The 21,136-nt window shown below is 41.9% G+C and overlaps 1 protein-coding gene across 7 annotated transcripts in view; it reads right to left on the minus strand.

The window, feature by feature from the left end:
- Window positions 1-21,136, minus strand: part of LOC117206179 (protein sickie) — a 192,776-nt gene that overhangs the window by 96,801 nt on the left and 74,839 nt on the right. For 6 of the 7 annotated variants that reach the window (XM_033445293.1, XM_033445289.1, XM_033445290.1 and 3 more), the window contains one exon: window positions 4,008-4,171. In XM_033445293.1, coding sequence (XP_033301184.1) covers window positions 4,008-4,171 — 164 coding nt within the window. Of the gene's footprint in view, window positions 1-4,007; window positions 4,172-18,717; window positions 19,044-21,136 lie in introns of those variants that run through there. The other variant, XM_033445294.1, reaches the window with a different exon arrangement.

Below are 21,136 nucleotides of genomic sequence, written 5' to 3' on the forward strand. Positions count from 1 at the left end.
TCCGCCCGTTGAATGAACTAACAGAGTTTCAAGGGCCATAAGTTTTTATTATACATCTACTCTACACATACTTATTTAGGTTTAATTCATGCGTCGCGTAAAATATTCCTGACCGTGTAATTTCTCGGTATACTCACGATCAGATAGAAACACCACAATTAACATTTCCATCAACGAGGAAGATGGAATTAACAATTCCTGTTTCGTGATTGGTAGAAATGAAACGAAACGAGACAAATTGAAGCTAGATATACCGCAATTAAGCAACCTAGCCGTAATCTAAGGCAAACAACGATAACGGTGAAAACAGCACGATACATCGTCGAAAGAAAACACAAACCCTAAATCTAAAATCTCTCTAGGAAATCTACTCTTCCTGTACGTAAGCGATACATCTCCTACATTCCAGAAATTGTCTTATCAAGGGAGAACGCTCTAGAACCCATCTAAAACAGCATAAATCAAAACCATGACCTAGACGTGTAGAGTCTGTCGCCTAGACCGTCTACTCTACCGCTTGCTGGATGAACGATGGAAAGGAAAGAATAAAAGCGACGAAGGGCTCCTAAAATAATATCGTAAACCACGAACGACGGCACGTCTTGTCTACGCACGTACGCACGCTTATGCGTGCTCGTACATATATTATGAACACGTTATAGGACGTGGAAGTCTATTTCGAACCGAAAGACATTCTGTATCCAGCCGCTCGCAACACGCTGGCTTTGATACAGCCACGATATATATGAGAGAACTGCATCCCCTTCAAACTTACCAGCGATCCTCAACCGTGTAAACAACTGGGGTAAGCAAACTTATATATCCACGAAGAAAGCAATTCGCGTTTAGAAAACGTTTTGTATTCGAAATTTGTTTTCCATTGTGCGACGGACGTGATTCGATTTCTGTCGAAGAGGTAAATTTCTTTGTATCAATTTGCATTGTACATTAAGCGGAATATGTTTTATTCATAAACGCATTTGTCGACTACAGAGCATTGTGTAACGAGATAAGATGTTATGCAAACTAAACGCAGAACAAGCTAATAATTGACAGGTTTAATTCAGGTGTCAGGACCATTGTAGTCGACTGTAGTCATTTTCATAAATTTGTGCCTCGCTCGAGAAGCAAATTAATTCTACCTCATGGAAGAAATTTATTTCTCGTTTGGCCATTACGATGAATATATTTACGCTCGTACGAATAACATATTCTTCTACGTATCGTATCAAGCGAAATTATTACCCGTGCATCATTAAAACGTCTTTCTCTCCCTTCCTTTGTATAATTTAAATATTTAATCGTTGAAAATATTTTGCTATCATTGTTGGATTTAAAAGAATTAGAATCTATTCAAATTCGATCCTTTCTAATCTTAAGACCACGATGATTTCTATCTAACGAATCGAGTCTCTCGTTTCGCAGAGTAATATTTCGCATATTATAGAAGACGTGCACCAGTCGTGTCATTTTTCGCGCTAAACAGGGTGACTATTCCCGTAGGTTGAGGACCACTGTAAATCGGCGTGCACATCTGCCCGTGGCCGCCCTGGAAACGTGGGAGTTGAGAGTAAAGTATAAACTATGGGGTGCCACCCCATCTCGTAGCGGGCTACCTACCTCCTCTCGGCCACCATAGATGTAGGTAATATCATCGTCTATACAAGTTACCCGCCATAATACGTACGTGTGCAAGCGCGTACACACGCGTACTCGCTATCAGTCGTACTTGTCGACTGGACCTAACGGAGTTTCGCGATGTGTATGTATACGTGTTAGTACGATGAGAACACGCTATTCGAGCCACGAGCGTACGAAATAGGGTGACCGAGGTATATACACGCATATACATGCTACAACAAATACTAACACAGTTAGAAACTGGTGCAGATACGGCGCACTTTTGTTCAACACGGTTAGCTACACTTGCACGAAATAGAACGACTGATATGCGTGCATGTAACCACGATAGAGGGGGCAATACCGTATGTGTATGTACAACAGAGGGAAATGTGTATGAGTGTATGGGGGTGAAAAGGAAAGAGAGAGAGAGAGAGAGAGAAGTCGACGTTCGTACAAGAGAGCTCATATATTTAAAAGGGACACAGGGTCGCGTACCCCATGGAAGCCAGTTTCCATGGTGGTCCAGATCTCTCGTGGCAGCCAGAAATGCGCAAAGGGTTGCTAAAAGCCATTCACAGGACTAATGGCTAATGGGGTGTCCTTAACACGGTACCGAATCTACTGTGCCGCTTGCCACCCTCCACGAATCTTCGTGTCTTTAAGAATAAATTCCACGTGTTACCTCGAGATCTTAAGAAATTCGTTCATTTGAAGCGCGTTTAATAAACGGTATAGGTAGAAATTATGGGACTCGGTGAAATTTTAATTTTAATTAAAAAATCGAACGATAGAACTACCGATTTGTAATACATTGGATCGAGTAATAGATTCGCTCGCTTATCGGTAATGTATGCATTTCGAAGAATGTCGTAAAAAGTGTTTTAAAGAATGAATAGATACAGGAATTTGAGATTTGCGATAAAGGACGTATATTTTTAAAGAAAGAAGATGAGTAAATTACTTCTCGATTAGGTAGACTATATGTAGAAATAATACGATTTGACTTTGCTTTTTGAGAAAGTTTCAGGAAACTTATATTAATCAACTTTAATTAGATAGATGATTGTGATGGAGCTAATGTAATGAAAATGATTATACTTTCTATATTAAAAAAACATCTCTTGTATCTTCACTGAATCTATAAAGAATTTTCTTTTATAACGTTAAAATAAAATATCTTTCTCGTAAACAAATATGCCGAAAACGCGTTGGTGAAAAATTCGACGCGAACAAATACGTGGAAAGCTAGACACATCAATCGCGAGAGAAGCAACAAAGGAGAAACGTGAAGTATCGCGAGGGGAAAACTGACAGTCGCGTCGAGAAAATAAAAGGGAATGCCAGAAACAGATAAACTGCAGGCACTAAAAGATCATGGCAGGATGTTACTTTGCGATAACTGTTCAGGATATTCGGTCGCTAATGACTTTCCATAAAAAGCAATTCGCGCCATAAGTAGAGGGGGACTTGGAAAAAACAATGTCGTTTCTTTTGCATAATCTAATCTTGACTTTTCACTTTTTCTTTCTCCCCTGCTTGTTACTTCGAATACTCTTGATAACGTTCGCATTATCTTACATTCTTTTATGTAGGTTAATGTCTTTACTTTTATTGGAATACTATAAAATTTCTCTTCTTATTGGCGTTAGAAAATATTTGAAATAAAGCGAAGAGGATACAGACCAGACAGTTGTTTTCTGCTAATCCTTCGCATTGAAAGGACACTACTCTATCCTCAGAAGTAACTTCTAATATATTGTAGCTTTATTGCGAATACTATATTTTTTTTATGCATATAATTCTTCTCAATACATCGATAGATGTCAAATTTCTCCTTAGTTTAATCCTCTATTTTATTTCTCTATCTTATTTGTTAAATATTTATCTCGCACGGGAAGCACGGCGATTCGAAAACTGAAAAATATGAACAACATTCGTGCAAAATGTCAAATTCTTTTTTAATTCCCCTATTAGTTCGTCGTCCGTATTTTAAATGATATTTTATTATTATATCACGAAGCTGTAACGTATGCGACTACTATAAATCCCAAGGTGGCCATAAATATCGCTTAAGTTGTCTTAAGTGCACCCGAAACTTCGTAATTTAATATATTAGTTACGTCAACATATTACCATCTAACGTAGTACAAATCAAAGTTTATCGAGCAAAGTATATATCGACGTTAAACTAACCAATTCAAGTTAATTAACTAAAAAACTCTCTACTAGCAAAATGTTACCTATCCTCGTAATTAATTAAAGTAATCGTAAAGCTCAATAATCTTGATGCACGGACACCTTTGGAAAATTAAACGCGTCGAGGCTGTTGCAAGTACAGCCAATCGATACTTAGCGAAGTTTCCGCTTGAAACAAGGGAACTTACCAAGTTGTGATTGATGCGTCGGCGTTGGAGCGGGCCTAACCTTGTCTGGAGGACATCTCCTGGTGGCGGCTACGGTGGCAGGTAAGGGTATACTCGTCGTTCCAGCGCCGGGTCCGCCACCTGCACCACCCACTGCCGACTGCTTATTGTACGGAGACGGCAATCTGGAACAAAGAGATCAATTTAGAAAGCATCGTCCCAATGGGGTCGTTACTGTTATTCAGACTGAAATCGTTTCTGGTCCCAAACGATGGTCGTATCTACCTGTTACTTTGTAAGTAGCTAGTTTCCTAAACATTCCTTCTTTCATCATATACCTAACTCCGTTCTTGTATTTGATTTGCATCGAAATGAAAAACGCACCACGTCGCGAAATTACTTACGCTTGCGCGTCGCTACGATTATTATTGATGTATCTCCGAAAGAAATTTAAAAGATTAAGGAGCATTTAACTCGGAAGATTCTCGGGATAGAATTACATCAGAAATTACAAAACCTTCAAATTTTTCAACGTCAAATGGGTGGAGATTCAGTTATTCAACGTAAGTGTTTAATATCAGACCAGATTCGTTCTCGTGGTTCTCATAATTATAAAAATTAGTACTTAAAGCATTGGTGATCTTCTCTCACCATACTCTACAAATTACATCCTTCTGCGCTAAAGAGATTGTCTCCTATTTTTGACTGTTTTGTATCTTTTGACGATTATGGAGCAGCTTCCATGACGATAGTTGACGATAGGCAAGCGACTACCGACGATGCTTCATCACGTTCACGGTCACGACTGTTGACCGTGCAATTATTGTTCCACGGATCTGGTCGAAACTGCCTTTCCGAGAACTGTTTGTTTTCCAAAGGCCAGAGGCTGTACTTAAGCTTTTCAAGCAGGCCGACGAATCGCATCAAAAGCTGCAAAGCATTACGGCAGCGACGCGTAACGCGACGATGAAATTTCACGCCGTCGCGTCGACTCGTCGAAACGGAAGTACAGATAACCATCCGGTAATTATGCCACTTAATTACTCTCTCTCTCTCTGCTCACCGAGGTAATCTCGACCGCATCGCGTCACTTGGCTAGCAAGGGAATAATACTCGCATGTGTTCAGACACGGCACGTGCGCCGCGTGAACGGAAAATCAGGCCGAACGATTAGAGCAGAGCTCGTTGGAACGCCGACGGAAATTCTTCATCGGTGTAGCTTTGGTATAAACGTGCAACCGGATCGCATACCGAAATCATATGCTCTCGAGTGGGAAAAAGCAAGACTAACGAAAGAAAGAGACGGAGGAGCAACAAGAGGGAGAAGAAAGAGAGCGAAGCCAGGGGGAAAAAAGAAGGAAACTCGACGAGGGCGTTAACGTGGCCCAAAGAAAACGCTGGTAAACGAAAACACGAAGAGGGAGAGTCTCGTTGGTGGTCGTTTCGCGTTCGTAGCACACGGCGTTCCCTTCGACGGAATACTTTTTTCTCCTCGAAGCATCGTCGTACTTTCCTTTTCGTTCTGGTGTAGGGTGCCGTGAAATCGGTCTGCAGAACTTCTTTGAATCAGCAACCCGGTGACGAGAGGGTGATACAAATTTTAATAAGCGAGGTATCTCGAATAGTAATGCGGAAAAAATCATTTTCACCTCTTCAAATGCCGCCACATCCGCCCTGTTAGTTCGTCACGCATAATTTTGTGGCTTTTATCGCGAGAACAATTAACATCTGCATTTCAAAGGAATATATCGGAATTTTCATAGGGTACTAACGAATACTTAACGAATACTATGCTCCAATGTTCTCGTTAGTTGTTATACGCAGCAGCGTATATACTGCGTATTTAACAGGACAGAAATACGTTTGCAAGTGGGTTAGAAATTATTTATCGAGTGAAAGAACGCAACGAAGAATAGATGCTTCCGTGGGAATAAAACAAGAGGAAAACGTCGAAGAAAAGGAAAGGGAAGACACCGGAGGCAAAACCCATGAGACACACAGCGTTCGCGAAACTAACTGAGAAGTAACTCGTGGAAACGTAAAATGTATGGTTTGTCTGCAGCAAGTTAACAACACTGGGTGCATCGGTCGTGGTCGCGTCATCAGTGAACGGTAAATATTTGGTTAAAACGATGACGTCGGCTCGTAGGTACTCAAAGAAGCCCCGGCTTTTTCCCAATTCTCCTACACGCGCCATTATTCAGCCAGATTTCTTATCCCCTTTGTTGATGAATCAACCAATAAAAGCGCCGCTTTCCTGGAAACCAGGACTAAAAGAATTCGTTTGTTCTCGTTTTGGGATGTTTTCATTGAGATGTCAGCGAATACGTGGAATCTATCTGCTCTCTCTCTCTCTCTCTCTCTCTCTCTCTCCCTCGAGGGGAAACTAAATTTGACGAACATAGACGTAGATATTTGTTAAATTAAAATTAAAATCAATTGAAATTTATTCTATTGCGGAAATATCGCACCTGCGTGCGTATAAAATTTTGCAAACGTCCAGCGAGTAGCGTAGCATACCAGCTAACAAAGGACAGTATTTCACAGATTAAAATTGTAATTTATAATCTTGCTGAACGACGATGATAATTAATTCTCGAATAATTTTTACGGTATCGTAGACGTGCTGTTTCAGAAACCAGCCCTTGATGCGTTCATCTTTTTAACGAAATATCTATTTCAGCTCACGCTACTCGGACAAGCATTGATTAATATACATGATATGCGTATGAACGCGTTGTTAAGCCTCTATTTTACAGGATATACGTAAGCTGCGATTATTTTCAAGCCTCAGGATAAATTGTCCCAACAAGACGCGTTAATCGCCGACCTCCTTTTACGACTAGATTAAAAATTTCAAATGACATGGTTATGCCCGTATTATAATGCATAAAGGATGGCCAGATGTTTATTGGAACTGTATTTGTACTGATAAGCGAGATACATCCCGAACGTTCCCTCAGGATATACGAGGATACGAGAGTCGTGTCGACTGGACGATATTGCTCGTAAGAATCCATAGAGAACCGGTTATTCTCCTTAAAAACGAATCATCTACCCACACGTTCGAAACTGCGCTGAGATAACGTAGATATAAATACGAGCACCGTGGATCGTTGATTTAGCTTTCAATATTAAATTAAATACTTCTATTCAGTTTCTATTTAGTTAACACGAGAAAACACGAACAAATGAAATGGCAGGAAAACGAGTAAATACGACTACCACACGCGTACTTCGTTTCAAACTATATAATTTTTATCTTTTATTTTCATCTGCTTGTACGCAATACACTTTTCTCCTTTCACGGCATGTTCGGAAAAGATAAGACACAAGGCTACCATTTCTCGACAGTGTTTAAAATACTTACTCCTATATTTAACTTAATGGAGTTCACCTCTACACAAGGAAATAATAATTACATCTTCCATACGCCGACAAATTTCTTAAAGGAAATTTGTCTTCCATAGTGTTTATAACGTATATATATATATGCTTAATTATATATTATGTAGATTAAATTTTTCAAGTCTCTCTACAGTATCGTAATTACTATTTAATCGGTAAGTTCGACATCGCAGTAGATCCGGACATTGGTCAGACATAATACATCGTCAACTTTTACTACCACACTTTCCTATCTATATGGATATTTATTCGGCTCAACACCGGATGTATTCATTACCATCTAATGATAAAATCCGCAATCGCTTAGTTGCCAACCCAATAGACGAATACTAGCTGTAACGTACTTATAACTACGACGGTAGTTTTGACGATTAGCATTAAAGCAATCAGCATAGATAGCGTAAGAAACTAGCTAAAAAATAATTCGTAACCTGTTTTACGCGAAAGCGAAAATATTCCGATGCCACAGATAAAAAATGTAAAATTGGTCAAGTAGTCGGCGTTAACGTTTCACGGGTCTTCGGTGTCCGCATTTTTTGTTTCACCGTAATACATCGCTGTATCGATATCGCTGATATCTATCCAAACGAGATATTCTATGAATTCAGTAGTCGGCCGATACATCACGAGCCCGAGCAAATATCGACGGAAGAATGGTTTTCAAATCATTCGTATTCTGTGAAAGAGAAACGACGCGGCGGCCCATCGAGATTTACGGGTTTTTCTCTGCCGTAGATTCGTTGGGCGCAACAGCGTGTGAGATTTGTAGCGTGATATATCGGCGGTAGAAGGTCGACTGATCAAAAAAAATTGAAATCCTTTCCGCGAGCTGGGCCTGCGATGGTAGGGACGCTGGATTCGCGTCAAACGAAAGAAAAAAGCGTTTCAATCTTACGAAGAAGGCCGGGATAGAGCGTTTCGCGAATATTTACGAGGGTAATATCAGGAATTAATGTCCCCGGCTGGTGTTGCGAACGGCAGCGCCATTGCTCTCACGTTTTGCAATTTCTGCCGACTTGTCTGCAACCGGCCGACATATTAATATGGCAAGATATGACGTGCCTCGGCTGTAAACATCATCTTTACGATGTCTTTGTCCGTCGTTTGTAAGCAAACGACGTTTCTTCGAATGGTGGTACGTCATCGAAAATACTATGAAGCTCGGAGCATCAAGGATCAGGCACCAAGGGCGTAAAACTTCTAAGCTTGCGCTTAGCGAAGTACATCCTTACGCGGATATCGGCAAGTGTCGCGAACCTAACGAGATAGAACGGTATTTGAAAGCTCTAAGCGGCTTAAACAGAGTTCGACGGTCAAATACGACAACTATAGACACTTGATTGGAAGCTCGATTGCGACTATCTACGACATTAATCGCTCGCTAATTGACATTTCTTTTCAGACGTATAATACATAGAACGATAGGAAAAGAGTTCTTAACTTGAAAGGTGGATCGCTACTCCGGATAAAAGAAAACGTCGTAGTGAATATCAGTTGAAAGATTAATGCTTGTGCGGTTACGAGTAGACCGTACATTGTCGTGAGAAATTTGAAAGTGGAAAAATGCGCAGAATATAAATAATTTGCAAAATGGTGTAAGATATCCAGAGTATAGTAGTCTCTATAGATATTTAGCGAGAAAAAGAATTTCCTAACCAGGTTTCATCTTCTCGGTTATATTCGTAAAAATGTGGATTTCCATAAAATCCCGTAGTCTATTTATAAATAATACACCTATTTCTGATCCGTAAATTTGAAAACGTGCTGAAAAAATTTGTCATCAAACTTACAGCTATTCTATTTACCGCGATTTCACGCTCAACTCGCCTCGTCACGTGACACACGATACAACGGCGATGAGTCGTCACATGCCGAAATAAAATCTATTAATTAGCAAACTTGTTATCGACTCGATACGCTGCTCCTTTAGTTCTACAAGTTGTTAACGCGACTGGTCGATCACGTTTCAAGAATTTCATATGCAACTCGCGTGAACGGGCACGCACACAAACGCTACTTGTGTTTCGTGCAGTCGCGCGATATTGACACGTCGCGGAGACAATTAATGCAGACACAGGCATGTAGATACGTATGCACCCGTATACGTAGCTACGGGCAAAGGGGAATGGGGTTCCGTTAATTACTCAAGCTTCTGGCTTCCATATCCGATGGGAGACCCTCGAGGATCGATATCCGATTTCTCATCCCTGCTACTTCAAGCGTCAAGCACGCACTTCCGAAAAGTGATAGGATTCTTGGAAAATGTAACGAGATTCTTATCTCCGATACCATGCACAAGTATCGAAGCGACGTACATATGTTACGCGATGCGCGTATGACGAAACGCATGCACGATACGTTTACAAACTACACGTGCAACTCAATTTGATTAATTAGAACGTATCGTTAAGACGAATATTTTCACATCGTCCCGATAAACTCCGAGTTTATATTTAAAATGGAGTGTCTTATGCCTTTCACGCTAGTAACCCATAATTCGTTTATTTATACGATTAAACGTTTAACCGCTGGAATTTCTCCCTTCCAACGATACTCGACATCTCCGACTATCCATAGAGATTTTCCACAGCGATAATATATCGACTAGATCTAATATCTCTTACGAAACACGTAATACCACGGTAGATAATAGCTGTTTAAAAAGCGAGCTTCTAAATTTCCTATTCAAACGAAAAATACTTCACCTCGGAGCTGTGTTTGTCGGCGGGGAAAAATCGCGAAGAATACTGCCTTCGCCAGCGAGCTGTTTTCAGTGCTCTCGTGGCGCGGCATACGTAACGTCGATCGCCCATAAAAAATCGAGATCGTTAACGAGTTAACGGCGATAAATAACAGAGTTGGACGGTGGAGCAGCGCGTAAAATTACGGTTTTACCTGAACGAGACGAGTAGTCTGGAGACTGGAGAGGCGTAGCTGCGAGGTGAGTTCGTGAAAGCGCGAACGACGCAGGCACCCCACCTCGAAGCCCGATCGTGTCTTCGTGGCCAGATCTAATTGGTCGGTGAATTCGAAAAATCGGCGCGGATCGAGCCCGCTAGTTTCGAAGCAATTAGAAGGAATGTCGCCGGGTGCCGCGTGGCGTCGATAGGCATCTGGCGCAGCTTTTATCTGCCCGAGAGTCCAACCTAACCCCGGTGTTCTGCGCTTAGGCAAAAGTGCCGTTAGAAACTCTCCTCTGCTATGTGCTTAACTATATCGGACTATGGCGCGCCATTTACGTGGATAGTTCTGCACCTAGCGCAGATAACCGTAGCCAGAGGTCAACCGATGTCACGGACTGATTCTACTAATTGCCATACTTTCCACCGCGTCTTCCTTCCTCGTTTTGTACTTTGCCCCTCTTCTCAACCGCGCCGCCGACTTTCATATTTCCCTGTACAAAATCGTGGATGGAATTCGTATCTCGTTGGAGGTTTGTCATAAGCAGACTCTTAATGCTATACGAAAAACGCGACGCGATAGTTGACGTGGTTCACCGAAAATAAGAGAACGAGCAGATGTACGTGTTAATCGCGTAAGTAGAGAAGACGAAGAAGAATAAGAACGAACAGAAGTTGGATCTTTTAACGGATTTAATTTTAAGGAATCTGAAAATTGCGAAGAATCGACGATCGTATGGAAGGTCGGTAGCGTACGTTTCCGAATATAAATATTTTATGAAAAATAAAAGATCGACCCATTGCTTGTATGCTTTAATTCATCTGGTGTTTCTCGTATTTGATTCCTTTTTCTCTTCTTTTTTTTTTTGCAAAATTAGAACATAAATAACACTTGTTAATTACAGATTCAACCGGTTCGCGTGAAACCTGAACTGCATTTAGCGAAGTTTTTCTAATAATTAAGGTATCGTGTCGAACAGGATTTCTGGCTATATTTTCATCTACGTATATCGGCAGCCATTTCTATGCTATTCGAGATTTTCGCATTTTAGGAACCGACATAAATTTATATTGTAAATAAGCTCAATTCGGATTTAGTAGATTTAACGCGACTGAATAGTTCGCGTGAATGAATCTGGTAATTTATACACGATATTAGGGGTAATTGCACGCTTAACCAGTTCTTTTGAGGACCAGTTTGCAACGACAGTGAAAGCCCCACACAGAAAACCTCGTTGGAAGTTGCCACGATCTTTAGGCGGATGATTTTTCAACCGTATAGAAACGATAAACCGTATACAAATGCAAATTGCGGCAACGTGCACAGAAACTTTACCTACCAAAAGCAATCATTCTTGCTAGATATCGCTTGCAATAATATTTGCAATTTGTTAAGGAGATACAGCTCGAGTAAACAGAATTCGAAAAGTATCACATTTATGCACCTATATTCAAAATTGATGATCATTGTTACGAGGCAATAAGATTTGAAATGGTATATTTTAAAACGTGGGATATATAATCCAACGTTTCAGATATCGCTGCACGAGCATCTTTCAGAAATATATATGTATATACGCGCGCGCCTGTGTGTGTGTGTGTACTACGCTTCTAAAAGGTTAAACTAATAAAAAAGGTAAGTGCTTTTCCAAATAAAATGTCGGTAACATTTGTCTTACTCTAATTCGATTTGCTCTTAAAGAAAGGCAAATATACAATATGTTAACGAAATAAGGCTTGTACGTCGCTGGACAGAAATTTGCATGAAAATGTAGCTAAACTGAATATCTCAAGAGAAATATCTGCTTAAAATCCGAGGAAAGGCTCTGATGTATTCACCGGCATGGTAGAAGCAAAGGAGCATAAGATCGTTAAGTTTGAATAAAATTAGCATATTAAATAAGCTGAAAATTAAGATGTAAATTATAGCGAAACATAATTGTCGAAAAATAAAAAAGAGAACAAAAGATAAACGAGGTATACAACTATGGTATACTTGAAAAAATAACAAACGCTTGATCATCCGTTGAAGTAATTCATCTGCAATTAAATGAACGTAAGAGAAACAGCATAACGTTGTGATATAAATCTGCGTCAAGTAGCAAGGTATATAAGAGAAGGTTCGCGTGACAAGCGTGTTACTCGAATGCTTCGCGTGAATAGCTAATTCATTCGTGGTATTAGGAAATGTTGTGTGTCATCGGTGGATACGAGCCAAATGTAAAGTTATTTTGAAATTAACTAGAGACGTCAATTTCGTATAAAGGATTGCGCGTTTACACATTTGCGAAGAAGATCGGTTTAAGTGCAACGACCTGATAAGTTGAGATTACGCGGAAACCGTTCGGTTTTATCTAAAATAATAAATTTTGTTGTTCTTAGGAAGCACATGTAATCGATAATAAGATTGAGCTACCGTAGAATAAAAAAAGATTAATTAAGTTAATTAAAAAGATTAGCCACTAAAGTTATCGATCAAAGAGATATAGTAAAATCGTTAGCTCCAGGAATTTTGCCGACGCGTTAAAACACATATCGTACGTGTGAAAATATGAGTAATTTTAACCTCGTTTTTAGTTTCTTTGGCAAGTCAGATACACAAAATTCGACAGGTGTGCGCGATCTTTCGCGACTGGCTGCATAGCGAAACCGCATAGAACGAGGTAAAAGTATAAATGGGTTTCGATGCACGCCAGACACTCGTGTTTAAGACTTCCACGTATCGAGAGCGTGCATCTCAGGATCTCGATGATTTACGCGAAAAAGCCTCGATAATTAATTCGAAGTGGAATAATTACTCTTCGCGAGGAGGCTATAAGGCCGATTCTCGAGTGGTTGAAAGGAGCACGAGGAGAAAGTACGTTAAGCCGAAGGAGCCGTTGCACGTTGTTCCAGAGCACGAGATAAATTTAGATAATCTCGAGAAAAAGGACGGTGTTCTACCAGGAAGGCCGACGCACTATTCCACGCGGACGATATTATTATCACAAGCGTCCAGAGCACCGCTTATTATTCCCCACGTTGAGAAACGCAAGGACGCGGGACAAGCGTTTATTACACGCGGGTGTATTCAGCCTTCCGATGACTAACGTCGCTTAATATACATCGCCATTTGGCAAAAGAAAACTGCCTTCTGATCGAGCAATATTTTTCCTTTCCGAATATTTTTTTAGGTATTAAAAGGTCGCGTAAATTGAACGTAACTCGCGAGCAATATCGAGTTAACGAAATCCAGCTGAGACCTTTTCCAAGAATCGCTTCGACTCGAATAAAAACAATCATCGATTGCCTGTAATCATCGAACTCATAAATATTGTTTCGTCTTACGAAAATAATCGAGTTCAAGAAACTGTACGCGATCTATAACGTGAGATCGCGAACGAAAAAATCTCTACGAGAATTAATTACATTAATTATTACGTTTTTACCTAATAACGAAACGCGAAACAAACCCACGTATTTAGCGTTTATATTTTCGTTTTCTTGTCCAAAAGAAACATGAATTTCTATAAAAATCCACAGTCATAAACGTAACAGCAAGTCGGTCCAGTTAGGCAAGAATATATCGGTACTGTTAGATGTAATTTCGTTCTATTTATAAAACTGGTTACAAAAAGCATTAATTTTCATCAGAAAGACATCGCGTCCACGATCTTGAGTTGCGCACTGTAATTTTCTCGTGACTGTCGACCGACTCACGTGATATTACCGCCTTTTCATCATAGCCAAGATAATTTTGAAGAAACATTAAAGTAACATCGATAAGTGAATATCGTTGGAAAAAATTGCCGGTCGTACGCGTTTTACGTGTAACAGGATGCAAAGGCTTTGATTTAAGGAACGGCAAATACCTAAGTGAACCACCGAACAAAAAGGTTGGTCGGCCGCGAGTTCTCAGGGCACGGCCGGATCTTCGCTTCGAAACGATCGAACGCTGCTCTTTGTTCGCGACAAGAGACCGTCGAAAGGTTACACTTAATTATGACATTCGGGGAGGCACGTTTTGCCAGCGGGAAGTGACTTTCCCTCGAGTGTTTGTATTACGAAGAATACGTTCGAGTATTCGAGAAGTTCGAGTAACAGTTTTATCGCGTGTACACTTACGATATATACCTTCGGCAAAGTAATCGACAAATATACACGGAATTTCTAAAATATTACAAATCCATCTAAAATATTTGGTGATCTTGTTCGTCGATGTTACTCGATAGATTACCTTGTTCTTATAAATTTTCATTTAACATTCCTACTATATCGAAACGTATTAAAATCGATACTATTTTAACGATAATCACAGGTTTGACTAAAGCTTTCTGCCAACGATACGAGTGGTTTGTAACGAATCAAATTTTGCCATTATTAATCGATTACTCGAATCGATTCGAACCTTAATTAAATTTGTGTCGTACAATTGTACGGATAATTAGATATAAAGGCAAGAAGTGAGAGGGTCTAAAGGATCGTTCAGTCTCCTCGCGTTGACCAAAATAATCGAGTCCTTTTGTTCGATGAGCCTCGTTCGACGTATTCGAACGTTGCGTAACGCGAGGACCATGCGTTTTAATTACAAGCTCTCCATCTGCCCTTCTAACGAGTCGTGTCAAATCAGCGAAACAGAGTTCGCAGCGTTTTTCGAACATCGCGTACCGATCGGCTTTCGTTGAAAAGCAGGAAATTCAAAGGCGAAACGTTACAGAGGCAACGGTGACATCGCATTGAGCGCCGCGTAATCGTCGGATCGATCTTTCGACGTCGAACTACGCACTTTAACGAGGCGATCGCTAACAGGAGCGAAAACGTACTCGAGAATCTATTTCTGCGGCCATTCACATCGAAAACATGGACTCACGCTCGTCTCTCCGATGTCTTTGAACTCGTTCGCTAAATAAAGAGAATTTCAGCTAACAAACGAAGGGAAAGGGAGACGACGACGGCGAAACGAAGGGAGAGGAACGATGGGCCCCGCGTGAAATAATCGCACGAGTCGCGAATAATAAATCAAACGGGTCGACTTACAGGCGTAGTCGGTGAAAAAGGAGAGACGAAAGGGCAAGGAAAAAGGAAATACGCGAGAAAGAAAGAGAAAGTATCTGTTCGGTATCGCGACCCGTGCTGTGCCACGTGCTTCGCGAATAACCGACCCGTGCTCAGCTTCTTTTTTTCTTTTCTTTGTCCTTTTTTTTCTCTTCCACTAGTTTCTTCCGTTTCTTGTTTCCTTTAATACGCCACGATACACTTTATTCTCTCCTACGTTTTTCGTCAGATGATTAATCTTTCGGTCGAACGTTCCTTCCGTTTCATAAATCTTGCGACTACGTTCGTTCGACAATCGGTAGATACCGGCAGCTTTGTCGCTAATCGATATTCCTCTGTTAGAAAGCGCAGCTACGTATACGAGACAAACGATGCGATGGGATTGTAATTACCGCGATACGATTTATTGATACTTACGTCGACGTTTCTCATTTTATCAGCCTTAAATATCTGCCAGTCCTCTAAATTCTTCCTATTTTACATACGGCTCGTTCAATGACCGACTATATACAAACTTATTGTCATCTCACTGTCCGAAACAGACATCTTTCGCGACCAGACTTTTTCGTTAAAATACCATCGATCGTATTTTAATCGATCGTTATCTGATATTCGTATACTTGTATTTTAATTCTAGCTTTTTAGTCACGTATTTAACTAAAAATGGCGCACTACCGTTCCGCAAGAACCGTTTGATTCGCATCTGTTTGACACATCGCAACGAGCACAAAGCAACGGAACACTTGGCCGAGCTATACGGGCAAAAATATCGAGGTTGCAGAGCGAAACACGAATTTTGTACGCGAGCATTGTATCGGCGTTATCACGTCCGCGGGTACGCGACGAAGGTCGTGTTACAAAATATGAAACTCCATTGATTCCGGGGAGGACACATGAACCAGAACAAAGGCAGCCATTTAATAGGAACTTGATGCATTTGAATTGCACAGAAATCGAGTTGCTTCGCGTGCAGCGAAGTTTATTCGAAAGGCGTCGTGCCAACAGACCGGTTCTCCCACGGAACAGCCAGGACTTCGTTTACGACAGAATTTCGCAAAACCGATTTTTTAGCTCCATTGTGTGATACACCGTCGGAGCATTGGCTCGACGAGTTAGCTTCATCTGGCAAAAATAACGTAAATACGACGTTTGTCTATGCCTTTCGCTCTCTAAAAGGAAACTTTGGTTTTCGTCGATCGAATGCCAGGTGCGTAGAATTCGAGGGTCGTGGGATTCGTGGTCCCTAAAAATTATTAGGGTCTCCCCAACTCGTCCCTCCTAATGCCGCCTAAGCTTTTTTTCACCCCCGAATTCGGCTCGTCTCAGAATCGTCTTTCTAAGCTGCTATAACGTTAACGTTTTGATCGAACGTACAAGTTATAGCTATTTTTATTATTATTATTATCACCATCACCATCATCATCATTATTATTATCGTTCTTATTATTATTATTATTATTATTATTATTATTATTTTCGACGATATACTTTGGTTCAGATTTATATCGACAAACATCGTTGCAACCAATTGTTTGTTAAACAAGATTTTTCTAGGTAAGTGTAACAACGATCGAAGCAATTTCGACGTAACGTTATTGTTCGTATTACGTGAGCACTGCGAGAACACCAGAAGTATCGTAAAAATGTTTCGAATAGATAACGGAACATTATGGTCGACGTACGATTTGTTATACACGTGACAGAAGTCGTTTCACGCGTGTTAAGAGACAGATATTTTTTCGAAGAAGCGTAAGAATAATGTAGTTGGTTGATCGACGCAACTAAAAATACAGCGTTGCGTTGAAACGAATGTCCTTTGTAAAGCAAGAAATCAATTAAAGGATGAAATTAATTCTAGATTACAGTTCGTTCTACGCCACTTCATTTTGCGCGCACATACTGTACGCGCAATATTCTTAATCCAAACTGGATTTTCACGTTTCAACGTTTGTTCGGTAATCGGATATCGATCGTCGGAGAATATTCAATGTCTGTCCTATCCTTTTATTAACGATGATTTGCAACGCGAATACTGGCAACGGACATTGGCGTCGATCGACAGAAAGATCCTCTTTGCTAAGAAATAACAGTATAGAAGTTTCTTCTTTTTTCTTTTTTTTTTGTCGCTCGTGTGAAACGCAGGTGATCTACAATTGGAAAGATGCCGTGACAGAATGTTCTCATCGAATCGCGTGTTCGCGTCGGAGGTTCTCGTACAGAAGGTGTCGAGGTGCGACCTGCAGTCAAGGCCTAACCGGTCTTCGGGGCCCCGTGGCGATGGCCACTCGGAACACGAGGCGGGGTATCTGGTTTTGAATTTTTCCTCTCTCAATATAGATCGTGACCGAGCATGTCTTATTCGTCTGTATCGCGTAATTATACACGCCGGGTGATTCTCATTTTTACAGTTCTTTCCGTTCGCTCTTCTCTAAGATCACTTAGCTCTACGAGAATACTTCTCGATACTCGAAAATTTAGTTGCTACCGATTCGTATATTTTGTTACTCGAGTTACTCGAGTTATCTGCTGTTACTCGAGCGAAAAATTATAGGCAACGCGAAGAATCGATGAACTCTTATCGTATAAACCCGCGATTTGCGACTGGCGTGTCGCAAGAATTTTTCAAACACGCAATACTCGATTGTTTAGTCAGAGACACTGACGTTTTCTCCATTGGATGATCAAGTAAAAACCACGTATACGGTCGTCCGGTGTGAGCGCTCCGTGTTGAAGCAAATACGAGGTATCTCGTGGGTGCGGTCGAATTTTAGTAATTAGTTTACGCGTTGTGAGATAGAAAAGCTTGAAAATCATCGGTACAAACTATTTGACTTCCGACGAGTCCAGACAAATGGAATTCAAACAGAGTATCGTTTACGAGGAGCAGGTCGTTTTCCTTCTTGTCGTAATAAATTCACCATGCTGCAATTCGCGTAAATGTTAGTCGTAAAACGTTTAACGTTCGAAGGCTATAGTTAATCCGAACCACAAGACGTATTCGTTGCCGTGATACGGGTAGATCGTGAAATCCAGAAGCCGCGTGGAAACATAGAACACACTTGGGCTTGCAAGGCGGTCATCGTGAAAGTTCAATCCGCAAACTAAGTATGTATTATACATACGTAAGATCGCATGGTAATCTATTCGGTCGAGGAGGCATCGCGTTAGCCGATCGTGAGCCGAAGCGAACAAAGATATTTAAACACGTCGTACATAATTTATTTGGAATCCGGCTTGGTTGGAATTCACAAAGAAAAATCGGAGGAAACGCGAGGAAGGAGGTGGGAAAGATTCGCAAACGAAATAACCGGTTTTCGGTTGGTGGAAGTATCGGGAGAAGTGGCGGCGAAAGGGTCGAGAAACTGAAATCGAATCACGAAGAACGATACCTGTGCGCTTCCGGTGAATTTGGCAAGCTGCGTGCCTTCCTGCTGGCCCCGCCGCTACTTCCGCTGTTTCCCATTTTGCAGCGATTTCCAGGCTAGTTCGGTCGTGTCTCCGCGCGATCCGAAATAGTAGCACTTCTTGCGTGCACTGACACTTCTGACGGTCAAAAGTGTCCCGATGAATCAACCGGTAGACGCGACGCGACGCAACGCAACGCGCTCGCTTTGGTAAATAAACAAATAGGTAGGGACAGCTTTTAGCAACGTTTCAACTTGTTCGAAAAACGAACGTTCGGTCGCGTCGCTCTTTGCCAAATTCTCTGTCGCGTGTGTGGATCGATGAACGCGGAGGAAGAACGCGATCGGAAAGAGAATCGCGGCCGGCTGTGATTCATTCGGTTCGTCGTTCGATATCGCTCGCGATATCTTTCGCCTTTAACTTCGATCTTTCGTTTAGGTTCGTCGAATCGACGATTCGCACGCTTACGATTTCTTCTTACACCGTTACACTATTGTTAGGCTTTATGATTCGTTTCCTGCATCTTGATTCATATACGTTGGCTGCGTTCGCGCAAATATACAGCACCGTTTGCTGCGATTAGTGGGATTCACGCGAATCCATCATCGCCGTTCATTCGACCGTTGATAAACGATTTTACGACTTTAGCCGCGCTCGTAATTTATAATTACTCTCATCCGTAAATCTCTGGATGTAACGAATCGCATGGTCGGTCGAAGCTGGCGATCCTGCGGTTTCGCTCGAGTCGCTAATTCCAGAGAACCACCGACGACAACCGGTACATCTTTACCGATTTTCTCGAAGCGGTTACTATATTTATCTCTCGATGAACCGGTTATTAACGGAGCGATGTTGATTCCCTTAGCGACCAAGCAAACAACATTTCAGGAAGCGTCGTTGCGCACGCAACCGTACATCGTTTTGCAATTTGTTTGGCAAAAACCATCTCATTGTTTCTCGATCAGCCGCTACGAATCGATCGTCGAACCGTCGATCTCGTTGTCTCGGTGCAACCGTGAGAACCGTGAGCGGATCATCGCGCACATCGACCCAATATTCTCGAAACGAATCGACGTACGGATCCTTTCCGAAGCAAGCATATTTCTCAACGTGTTGTTTCGCTCTTTGTTTACGTGGGCCAGTTCTCTCGATTCGCACGATCCACGAACAGAAACAGGAATCGAAAGCGGTTGTCCCGAACGGAACCTCGTTCACTACACTACACTTCCACCGAAGCAACGACGATGCCTTATGGCGAGCTGTTCCACGGTCATACTGTGGCCATGGTGTGTAGGCATCGTTGATGGCCCGTTTCAAACTGAGGCCCGCCGAGAGAGAACCATTCCTGTTCCCATAGCACGTGGCTTCTCTCTTTCGCTCTCTCCCTCTCTCGCCCTTGCCCCCACTATTCATTCGAGCAATCCCCATCGCGTTCTCTCTCTCTCTCTCTCTCTCTCATTTTCTGTTCCCTGTTCTCTTCCCCGCTTCTGGTTACCCCAGACTCTCTCGTTCGTTCTTCCTCCCTTTCTCTTCTCTGGATCCCCATACAGATGCGATATACCTTCCCTTTAGCAGGGTCTCTGGTATACACGTTTCATCTCTTCTTCGCAATATTCCTATCTATCCGTTTCTCCTTCGTCCTCGCACCAAGCTTCTCCGTTCGTGTTCTCTCTATCTTCCGTTCTGTCTTCTTCTCTCCTTCCATTCTCCACCCTCTCTATTCTTCACGACGCGAAAGCCCAGGTTCATCCCTCCTCGTCTGTTCGCTTTCACCCCCATGAACCCCTCTTCGTTCTTCGCCCTCGAATCGTCCGACAACCGCGTTTCGCTCTCTTCGCCTTCCCGTGCTGTTCGTCGTTCTCTCTCTCTCTCTCTCTCTCTCTTCCTCTCACTCTCCCTTTATCTTCTATACACCAGTACCCCACAGCCTCCGTGGATTTCCCCACTGCATCCATGCGACCAATCGCACCGCACCACTTCCGTAAGAGCCGGCCAATCCCACACGAGCGCTTACCATTCTGGATTTTTCAATCATTTTTATGATAATGCTGGCATAGCTGGAGCACGTGCACGCGCACAGTATTGTACCGAGACTCGACAATACACCCTGTGTACGCCAGTATGAGCCTCGTACGCAAAGAGTTGAGCGCGTGTCTCCTCTACTTGCACGCAAGCGTGTGTACAAATCGTATAAACGGTGCACGAGTAGCTTTCTACAGAGTGGCTCGAGAAGTCCACTTAATTACAGATTCGAACGTCTCGTACGGTTTCATGGGTTCGTACCGATAGCCAACGACGATAGTTTGCATGCCTCCCATCCACGCATTGGTATCGTATATCGTAGCGGAGTAACACGGTTTCGCCAGACCAGTGAATTTTTCCTGATTAAATTAATCGATTATA

This window comes from Bombus bifarius, unplaced genomic scaffold, assembly GCF_011952205.1.
Source record: "Bombus bifarius isolate JDL3187 unplaced genomic scaffold, Bbif_JDL3187 scf7180000007996, whole genome shotgun sequence".
NCBI lineage: Eukaryota > Metazoa > Arthropoda > Insecta > Hymenoptera > Apidae > Bombus > Bombus bifarius.